The sequence below is a fragment of the Leptonotus elevatus genome, chromosome 6, assembly GCF_054856555.1.
Source record: "Leptonotus elevatus isolate MCC_2025b chromosome 6, RoL_Lele_1.0, whole genome shotgun sequence".
Lineage (NCBI taxonomy): Eukaryota > Metazoa > Chordata > Actinopteri > Syngnathiformes > Syngnathidae > Leptonotus > Leptonotus elevatus.
In genome coordinates this window covers 21,823,423-21,834,656 of record NC_141244.1, presented here as the reverse complement: position 1 = coordinate 21,834,656, position 11,234 = coordinate 21,823,423, and the positions used below count along the sequence as shown (strand labels likewise).

At 39.9% G+C, this 11,234-nt stretch overlaps 1 protein-coding gene and 1 long non-coding RNA gene across 2 annotated transcripts in view; one reads left to right on the top strand and one right to left on the bottom strand.

Moving 5' to 3' along the window:
- The window catches only part of LOC147172734 (uncharacterized), a 52,343-nt gene that overhangs the window by 38,636 nt on the left and 2,473 nt on the right, over nt 1-11,234 (bottom strand). The gene's annotated exons all lie outside the window — the stretch shown is intronic.
- mnmip1 (manchette microtubule inner protein 1) lies at nt 577-11,108 on the top strand. The gene is made up of 17 exons (XM_086077533.1): nt 577-722; nt 1,170-1,327; nt 1,433-1,490; nt 1,559-1,668; nt 1,952-2,042; nt 2,817-2,878; nt 2,955-2,994; nt 3,970-4,064; nt 4,424-4,525; nt 5,485-5,536; nt 7,814-7,864; nt 7,948-8,065; nt 8,631-8,796; nt 9,173-9,241; nt 9,312-9,508; nt 10,368-10,431; nt 10,536-11,108. Exons 1-17 carry the CDS (start codon nt 719-721, stop codon nt 10,566-10,568), a joined length of 1,470 nt encoding a protein of 489 aa, XP_085933659.1. The 5' UTR covers nt 577-718; the 3' UTR covers nt 10,569-11,108.

Sequence of the window (11,234 nt, the reverse complement as noted above, 5' to 3'; positions counted from 1 at the left end):
CTGTACTTGCATTGGGAAATATCCCAAAGTGCATGTACATGCGTCAAGGTTACAGATTCCGATGACAGCCTGTAGTTTTGTCTTGTACCTATTGCTGGTCTAAGTCACATGGAGAGACGCAAGCCTTAACCACACAATAGATGCTAATGCATAGCAATTAAATGAGTTCATCTTCCTTTGTGATATAAACTTCATGGTATTTCAGTTGCCCACCACCCCCACCACCTTCTTTGCCATGTGACAATTAGGTAATACAGTCTCACATCTTCCAGTTCTGCTTTTTTTTTTCTTTTTGCCTCGAGATTTTTTGTTTTTGGCCACACAACAACATGCTCTAACTGCCCCCAGAAACGCATGACGGAGACTTATGGTGATATCCATAGCAGATGATTTTATGGCCACATTTTTTCAGAGCTAAATGTTTACGTCAATGCGTCATCCCCTTGTGAACAAGGTGGTAAACACTTCTAAGGTGACTTGGCTTAGCTGTGCCATTATAAACCTGCCCCACCTGTTTTTCCTTAGCCTGAAACCTCCCTCCCCTCCTTACTTCCTTCCAGTTCTCACTCCACCCTCCTTCCTCCTAGCTTTCGACTTGCAATGACAAGCCTCAGGAAATGCTGAATGTTAATGTTTGACAAGTAGGAAGGAGGTCGCGGACGACGATAGCATATTCTGTGACACACACATCGGGCTGAGGAAGACAAAGTCGGACACAATGGGTGAGCCTATCGTAGTGCTTGTTTTAGAGATGTATGAAATCTACTTTTAATTTGGTTTGTTAGGAATCAGGGATCAAGACACAGGGACTAACTGCTAAGAATTTAAAATAACTTGCTATGACAAATCTAGAGTCCTAGTTGGACTACGTGCGTGTGAATATTCTCATATTGTCTCCCTTTTGAGAATTATTGCTGCTTAGCTCCTTGTTAGAGAACAACAAGTTATGCAAAACATACTGAAATATTGAAAGTTTCATATGAAAGTCGAATATCCCTACCTATTTGTCAGTAGCGTAGTGTATGTTTACACACACACACACACACACATACCCTGCAAGAATCCACCACATAAAGAAAAGTTGATCTCCAACAATGCAATGTCTGAATGTCACCAAGACAAGCCAAAAATAATCTAATTATCTGCCCCACTTGCTCATTGTGCCGCAGATGTTCTGGTACTAATCAACTTTGAGGGCACCATGGGGGACGAGATTACGGTGCGGATGGGAGACGTGGTGAAAAATGTTACAAAGGCCAGCGAGGAAGGCTGGCTGGAGGGCGAGGTGCGAGGGAAGAGAGGCATCTTCCCGGCCAACTTTGTCAAGGTCTGCTCCACTGCCAAAAGCACTAGTCAAGACCTGTGTCCTGGTTATCTGCGTTTTAAGTTTAACCACGTTTATTTTTTAAATTATTATTATTATTCTTTGCAGGAAGTGCCTGTTTATTTGATGGGTAACAGCAAGCGGGAACCAAGAAGCATGCGGACAAGTATGCATCTAAATCCTCAGTCAATCCACAGTACTTGTTTGCTGTAATATAGTCTTCCATCTCTCCAGCGAAGAGGGTGAAACAAGTAAGGACGTGCGAGGTGGTGTTTGCCTACAACCCCGTGAACGAGGATGAGCTGCCGTTGGTCGTCGGGGAGACGGTGGAAATCATCAGCGAGGTGAGGTTGTAGTCCTCTGAAGACCTGTGAGCTGAATGAATAAATAAATCAGGGGAATGCACTTGAGTTTGCTTAGGTGAGAGTTTGGGCACAGCTATTCCTGTCAAATGTCCAGGTGCTATGTAAACAGGTGACAGAAATTAAACGCTGAGGGGTTTTTTTGTGACGTGAGCAGGTACAATGAGACAATTGACAGACTGTAATCTGTGTAATGGGTTTAGTTTCAGGTTGTTAGACAACTGCAGTGTGTTTTTTTAAGTGTTTGCTGTCTCCAACATGATAGATTGAAGATGGATGGTGGATGGGCATCAAAAACGGCAGAGTAGGGGCCTTTCCGTCCAACTTTGTCAGAGAGATCTTCGTCATCCCTAAAGGTGCGTCCAATAACTACTTTAGGGCCCAACAACAAGGGAATGCGTAGGCCCTCTTGGAACCACGTTCATTATTATTCTTTCAACAAATTCAACAATTTTCTTGGGTCCTTAAAATACCCGAAGCATCACCAATGTTTGCAAGCACGACAATGTTTGAAAAAATTAGCATTCAACACCAGTTTCACTGATCGACGTGGAATTGGGTGGGCGTCCATTGTCTAACATAAAAAAAAATGGACCAAAATGTCTGAAAGACCTGTGCTCGAAATCAAATAGCACTTCAGCATTTAGGTTTGTACTTTGACAAACAAAAAATTTGACCAAATGCGCTCAATTAAACCAGGTGTCCAAGACAGGAGGGCAGTGCTAAATTGGTAACACCATTCTCACTAATCAGCGTGAAATTGGATGAATATGTCTATCATAACACAATGTGCAAAAGTCTCAAAGTTTCAGCAATTTTGGTTTGAAGCAACGGTTTGGGGGCAAAATCTAAGTGGTGTACTTTGACAAACTCCTATTCAGGAATTCATCCAAATGGAGCACCAATCAAATAGCAAGTATCCTAGACATTTGCACAACGCTCAGTTGTGAAGCTTCTTTGCCAACGGAATCTGATGGATGCCGTCAAACAATCACTTTGAGGAATAGACATGAAGAAGAGGGTTTGAGGGTCCTTGGAAAGTTACACATTTTTAAAATTACATTTGTTCTGCCTTTCTTAGTTTCATGAACATGAATATGCTAAACCAATTAACGATTTTGTTTTGTTAGATGGCAAACACAATGACAGCAAGGCCAGACCGAAGCTAAGCAATGCAGTCTTCAGTAAAGAGGTACAATACTGAAACAATGATTGTCCGACACGCCACTGTGATCACTCTATTTATCATGTTTTTGTTCATTTCACAGATGTCTCAGAGAACAACAGTTCGCAGCAAAGCAAAAAACGGTAGGTTGCAAAACAATACTTCAGTGATGTTCAGGGGGTTGCCATTTGCACGTAAGGAATACCATATACGGTTTCTAAAAGCAGATAGACAGGTCTATTCTTAGCATCACACCCAGTTGACAAGAGACAAGCGAAAATTCCGGAACTGTGTTGGTTGTGGGTGAGGTCAGCTATAATATATGAGGAATGTATTTCGTAGGCTCGCTTATCTTTGTACGTTTATTGTGAGGCATCAGGGAATTTCCAGTGTTAAGGTGACACTACTTGAAAGCTCAATAATCCTGAGTGAATATTTGTTACACCCTTGATGACAACTAGGCTTTGGCAGTTGATTTTTTTTCTGTAATGAAGCCACTGATAAGCAGAGGTGGCAAAAATAATCACTTTGTGTAAAGAGTACAAAACATAGAAGCACTCAATACCTTTGTTTACTGTAAGTAGCACTGGAGTGTACTTAAGTACAAAAGTAAAAAATAATTGGAAAACAAAAGAACTGTGCACACACAGAATAGTTTCCATCTTTTATCAACCTTACTGAGAGGTAAAAAACAAAACGAAAAAATGGGATTGGCTCAGGCTTTTATGCCATCAAAAACATGGGGGTCCCTCAGCTTTGCCAACATGAACAAACTAAAGAAGAAAATACTAAATTAATTTATTAATAAATTAATAACTGAAAAAAAAATACACCTCAGCTGTTTAAAGTGTATTCAAATTAGACAAGAAATATATTACTTCTCCAAATCTGAGAATGTGCACAATACATTTATGTGGAAAAAAATTGAATTTATATTCTCAGAATATTCAGCAAATCACTGCGCACTTTTCATTAACAATCAATCAATCTAAAATATTAAATACATACAGTATGTACCTCTTTTATTATGAAATTTGTCTGTCAATAAAAAATAAGTGCACAGTTATTTATAATATCGTGAGCAATGTGTGATGATAGTATGTGTCGTCTTTCCTCAGTGGTGGAGTGTTGTCAAGTCATGTTCGACTACAAGGCCAAAGCAGAGGACGAACTGGATTTGAAGATTGGGGACGTCGTCGTCATGCTGAGAAAGGTTCAAGAACATTTCTGTTATCTTTTCCCAAAGATTCTTGGCAGATGACATTGTGCTTACCTCCAGCTACCTTTTTTCTTATCTTTTAATGCCGCATTTGTCATTTTGTGAAAAACCAGCGGAACCAGTCGAACCTCTCTCCAGAAAAATCACGTGCCACAAGTCGTGTGCATGTTTTGATGAATGAGCCAATCATAAACGAGAAATGTCAGAAATATATTTAAACATGAATTTGATCTCTGTTAATGGGGGTTTGGGCTATGTTTAGGTTTTGGGCTTTTCAAGAAAGCAATTAGATGTCGCAAAATAAGCTGGAGGGCGTCTTTTGAGGTAGCTAAGTCTTTCATCTGTATTTAAAGGAAACCGAAGATGATGGCTGGTGGGAGGGCGAGCTCAACGGACGCTGCGGATTCTTCCCTGATAACTTTGTCATGGTGATACCGCCAATGGACAGTCTGGCGGTGAGTGAATCAATAAGACTATACCGAACCCGTGGATGTGCTTTCAATGTGTTTTTTTTAATTATCTTGTATACAAATAGTTGGGTCTCAGGAGTGGCTGCCCACCCATTGATTGTGCAATTAAACAACATAAAATGTGTCTGTAAGTGAGCTGTTTAAATTTTGCCAGATTGTGACATAATAGTCAGGCTGATTTACATAACAAACTCCCCCCCCCCCCCCCCCCCCCCCCCCCACGAGCTTCTCTGAGCATTACTTGGCAGATAGGATGGTCAAGAAGTAAGTAAGTGAAATTATGTTAAAGTTATTTGGGATCATAGTTGGTGTGGTATTGCTATGGTTTAAAATATTAATATAGGCCATTAGAGGCAGGTCTCAATCCCTACCCCACACTAACTGGCAGCAGCCAGTGGATTATTGTATTAGCGTCTGAAAGCCTGCATGTATTTGTGTTTGGTGGCGTGTGTGGTGCATGCGCTACATGCAAACTGAATTGACAAGTGAAAGTCAGCAACTTGGCGATTATTGCTAACCTCGTTGCAATGTTCGAGCTCTACCCCCCCGTCGTCATGGTAATGGAAGCCAAGAAGCAAAGTTCGCAGTGGCTCATTTGCATGCACCAGAATACCACCCAAAAAATAAGAGATGCCAAGTGTGCTTAAAAGGATGTATCCTTTATATATTTTGACCGAAGAACATACAGACATTTGCTTAAGACTTTGCAACGTCTTCTTGCATTTGTCCCCAAAAACTTGTTTATATCTGACTCGCTGCCAGGATTCAGTGACTAAGGTTTTTTTCTTCTGTGTATTGGGAATTACTCACCCCGAAAACTCCCTCAGTGGAAAGAGTGTGTTTAAAAAAAAAAAAAAAATAAAAAGAGGTGTCTTGAATACACAAAAGGACTCACTGTGGCTAACTTGAGGTTTGCTTTTTCTGTCTGTACTCTTTTTCTCCAGGCTGGCAACAAGAGCCAACCGCCCGCTCGCAACATCAACAAGGCAGCCTTAGGTACGTTTTTGGAATTCTGACATGATTTAACAGAGCAGCACTGGGAATTTTTACTCTGTCATGACAGTGGGTTCTGTGATAGGCTGGAAACTGTCTGAGGGTAACAGTCAGTTGCTGGTGGCTGTAATCGTCTTGTGTATCTTGTACAAGTTATTTCAGCTGTTACCCTGAGTAAATCCGGGGCAACACTTGGTTTAATTAGATTACATTGAGGTTCCTCAAAACCTAGTCGTATCTGGTAAGCATAAAATTGAGTGTGGTGTGTTTGTACCGTTTTTCTGATATATATGCATGTGGGGAGGTATAAAGAAGGCTTTGGGGCCTTCTCTTGATTGATCATTCGCGCCAACTCTATAGCAGAAATGTTTCTTAAGTGATTATGTTTTTACAGTATACTTACTGTAAGGCAGGAGGTGCTGTTGGCCAGAGCTCATGCCTTCATACTTACAAGCAGAAGGAACCGCCTCTTAAAAGGCACATACCTACGTATAACCATAAATAATAGTGATAATTGTGATTGAAGACTTGTTTGTTTGATCTAAAATTATATGTTTGCTGTCTTTGGATTAAGTTTGGCTTTTATACTGGCTTGTGGTTTGTGGTGAGGTTTTGACCGATTTAGCCAACATCTTGATGTCTAAGATTCAGGATTTTGGGGCGATCACGGTTCAAATTTAGAGGCAGCAAATAGGACAGAAAAAAAGAAAAATCATATATATTTTTAAATATCGGTCCCTGAGGCCTGTCATAAATATGCTAAAATACACACTTAAAGACGACTAGGATTTTTTTTTTTAAGGCAAACTTTAGACTGATGGTCACAAGATGTCCATGTCCCCATCCCCCCAGGAAATCACACAAGTTGGCTTGGGTTAGGGAAAGAAGATTTTAGAAAGAAAATTATTTTTGGTTGATGGTGGACCGTCGCCACAATTCGTTTTTTTCCCCTCAGGAAGTGTCCCAAGCGTTGAGGAGGTGGTGAGCAAGAGGTCATGTGACATTGTTTGGGAGTCTTGCAAGGAAATGGGAGGGTGGGGATTTGAGGAGGAGGGAGGAAGGCGTCTTGTCACACAAGACATTTGTACAAGTGGCACACATCTGAGCTTCGCTGCTATGCGAGTGTGGTTTGTACGCTTGAAAGGAAATGTTGTGAATACCCAAGGTGGGCTTCCTGTGCTGCCGCCACATCGTTGACTCTGCTGTACGCTACATGTAAGTGCTGGTTTTTGGTGACATTTGGGTTCAAATAGGTCGGGACTCAGGACTTGTATGGTAAATAGTAAACTGATTAGATTGGAGGCTGACCTTAGTCCCAGGGCTCAACACTTTATTGTCCCTTAGATGCTGTTGTGACCCTTGGGAGCTCTGCCTGAAGTTCAGTTGGTTACAGCTGAAACCAGGCCTGCGCCTAAACAGCTTTTCCTCTTTGACGTTTGAACTGAAATACAGCCAGCTAGATTTTTTACTTTGTTTTATTTAACTAGTGGTTTTAATGCTCTGTTCAATGAGCCAGTGGACTGTCTGAAAAAAGATGGAGGCATTTAACTGGCTATTAATGGTCATTTAAAAAATAATCATGAAAAAATATTTATTCCCGAAACATGAATAAAAAGTAATAATCTTGTTTGTATCTCCAACTTTAGTAATTTTATATTATTTCTTCAATTTTGTGATTTCCTTCCAAAAAAAATGAAGAAAAGTCAGTTTCACTATCTCCATTTTTAACACAAATAAAAGCCATGTTTGTGTCACTTAAGTTTGCTATTTTCTTTTGCTATATATATATTTTTTTGGGCTGCTATCGACACATTTTATTGTTTTGTTTTAGAAACAGGAAGAAGAGTTATTTTTGTTGCTTGTATATCAAAGGAGTTTTTTTCCCCAATACATAGTAATTTTCTCCAAATTTGTATTTGTTTTTAAATATTTTCTTTTCAATTAAGTAATTTTTGTTGTTTTGGTGGGATTTTTTTCCCGAACATGAAGAAAAAGCGTTTTTGTTAATTGCATTTCTAAACTACAATATTTTTTGGAACACGAAAAACATTTTTGTTGTTTGCTTCAACAAGTTTTTTCTTTCCATACATCTATTAATTAGACGTGACGAAAAGTGTTTTTTTTTTTATCTGCTAAATACAATTTTATAAGTTTTCCAAACCATTGAACATCATCATCATCATCATTATTCTTCTATGAAATAAAATTAACAGATTGACCTACAATGCTGCTAATTATTCGTATTTAGCAAGCACATTTATTTTCTTTTGCATTTTCCAGACAAAACAGAGGGCCCAGCCATGGACAAAGTTGCCCCGACAAAAACAAAAGGTAGGGCTGGTAACACACACATTGAGTCCCAAAAAGTCAAGTCAAGTTAACATTTGGAGTAAAATGGTTTTGTTCCTTCGCAGATGAAAAACCCGAGCTTAAGGACTTGCGAAGCAATCCTCCAACCAAAGTGAAGCTTCCGAGCATCAACAAACTCAGTCCGCCTCAACTCAAAGACAAAGCCAACAGGGGTTTATCCAAGTGAGACATTCACAATTGCTCTTTTCTCTCCCACCACAGCAATTTCTATTGCAATAATTGTCAAGCTCCCTAAAAAAAAGAAAAAGAAAAAAAAAGTTCAGTAAAGGTCACAAGGGAAAAATGCCTACTTGGCACCGAGAAGCGAGCCTTATACAAAGTCAAGGTTTTGGTTGCCACGGTGTCCTTCGAAAAGAAGAATGCCAGGATGCCCAACCTTTAGCGGCAAACAGTGGAAAGTCTAGGATGAGTCCGATCGGGCAAGACCGCGCACAACCAGCCTTCTTCCTGTTTCCTGTGTGAACGTGCAAGTAAACTCAGAAAACCAAAACAAAGCTGTCTATAACCGTTCCTGAGGGTGATTTCTCCGCGAGAAGTTGATTTCTATTTGGTACAAAGCAACACACAACGCCCACCCATTCACTTTGTACAGCGTTTGTCGTCTTCATTATGATACAAGCTGACTATTCCACCATGCTGCCCTTTTAAGATCTTGTTTATTGAAGAACTAAGTCTCAGTGCACCATTTCGAAAGCAAGACAAGACAATACCAATCATTCTCTTGCAGAGCCAACAGCGACACGTCTCCGCACTTGCCAAAATCGCCCGAGGAGAAAAACGGCGACCATTTTGACGGCGTGGACCCGGACAGCATCAAGCTGAATCACCCGACAGCCAACCGAGCCAAGCCGCCCCAGAGGAAACCCCCATCGGGAACAGCCATCGGAGTGCAGGTAAAAATAAAAAAACAAAAGAACAGCCACCTTAGCCACGGAGCTTCCCCGAGCTGTTGATTGAGTGTTTGAACGCTGAGTCACTGCTCATGTAATCATGGCGACAAAGAGGAGAAGCCTTACTTTTACTTATGCTTGATTGTACTTAAGATAAACAGTGGAACCACAAACTGAACTAAACCGGTTCACGGACAAGATCAAATATTTTTGCGATGATATGTATGTTTCAGAATCAAAGCTGCTGCCATCAGAATTTTTTAACTGTAAATATGTTGTTTTGAGGTGCAGTATATTATTATAAAATGTGTGAACTGCTAGCAGTAAATCTTCAAGTCAATGAAAGAAAGGGTCTTTAATTGCAAAATTTTCTCTACAGACTCCAAGTGACTCTGAACCGGAACTGACCAAGAAGGGCCAAAGCGATAAACTCCCCGGTTTACAAAAGGTGTAGCAGAATATATACGTCATTATTTAAGACCAAACCGAATAACTTTTCACTTTATATTTGAAATCAGGGCGCAGAGCATCTCAAGCCACAACCGGCAAAGGTAGACTTCCGACCCAAAACGCCACCTCCGGCGCGACCATCACCTCCTCGGGTGCCGGCGGAAGTCCGAAACGTGGCCCAAAAATCCAAGGTGACGCTGGAGAGCCTGCAGGCAGAAGTCAAGGATCTGCGGCTGGCTCTGGACATTCTGCAGGCGCGACACGAGTGAGTGCCACGTACTAAGGGGTCGAGCAACTTCAGATTTGTTTGTAGGTGATGACAGTCGAGTCGATCGGCTCGGCTAATCGATGAAGTCATTTATATATTTTTTAGGTTGTCAACTTGATATCTGCATAATTGTTTGCAATCAGCCTGTAAATATACGTAAACTCATCCAATCACATTCAGGCACCTTCACTGCCTCGCAGACATTTAAAAGATAGAAAAGTCTCCACGTAACAAATGCAGGGTCACTACTCACTACAGTATTATAAAGAAAGATAACAACAAATAAAATCACACAAGGCTTGAATATTTTGCAATAATATATGACTATCCTCCTGACCGTATTATATGGATTCTTGGTAGTTATATAAATTCAGACCGTCTGTGATGCAGTAGAGGAGTCGGAGTGTAACTCATTTCCCTCATTGTCAATCAAGACAATTCAGTCAAATGACATTTTTTAAACTACTTTAAAATCCAATGCAATCAGCTTGTAATTGTTCCAATTGTGTATAAATGTTTCTCCCAAAGAAAATCAACTAATTGCCTCAATAACAACGCTTGACTGAACTGCTGGATCGCAACCGGTCCAACTACTTTGGGTTTTCATCATCCCTTGAGCATTTTGTTAGATTATTTTTTTTTGAAATACTATTTGCTTCTCAACACCTTATTTGCACCTGGTTGTTTTTGACAGCATTTCAAAAAACGAGGACAGTAATTGCTAAAAGGAAGAGCTGTCGCTTCCAACTACTGTAATCCCGTCATCTCCAAGATGTCCTGCTCTTGACTTGTCATACTTTGAGTCCACAAAATAGGATATTGGTTACTAAATGTCTGTCTATGTGTATTTGCTCAGCCACGACATGCAGGCAGTAAAGGAGGAACTAAAGGAAGAGACAAACAAACGACTGACACTGCAGGTCAGATAAGCTCAGCTTTTTTTGCAAGCATAACCGCAATGATTGATGTTACAATTTTTTTTTATAAAACAATACTGACTCTGTGTGTGTATTTTTCCATGCAGGAAGAAGTAAAATTGTTGAAAATTCAACATTAATCTCAAAGTATGATGAACCACGCAGCATGCCCGTTGACTGCAAACAAGCTCACAAGCAAGGACTACGTTAAACCCCCTTGTTATGATGCGGGTCAGATTGACCCATACGGAAATCTAGACGGCGTTAAAAAAAAAAAAAAGTAAAAAAAAGAGAGAGATACATTTATTCTGCTGGGCTTACTATTGTTTTTACTTTTATTTTTTTGTTTTGATAATCAACATGAATAGAATTTGCACTGTTATATATATTTGTTATGATTATATGTATATTGGGTCACATTGACCCATAATGACCATTGTTGGTAAGAAACAAATACAACAGAAGGGTAAACGAGTTTAACTGCTTTTTTGTAATCTATTTTTCCTGGGTTTTATTGTATATTTACTCATATAATGTCATATGTATGCAGCTGTACAGAGGAGTAAATGTATTTTCTGCATATTTTAATAATTGTGTTTCCATTTGTACAAGAATGTTATTCTCCTAATACCCACATAGGGGAGCCATTGGGCTATTAAAGATCACTTTTTTGTGTGTGACTTTTGAGGATGTGACCTAAAGTCAAATCATAAATCAAGTCAAAAGGTCTTGGGTGTTGAAACACTTTCATATTTGCCATTATTCATTTATTTGCCATTATTTACCACGGGGATAAAAATGAGAAC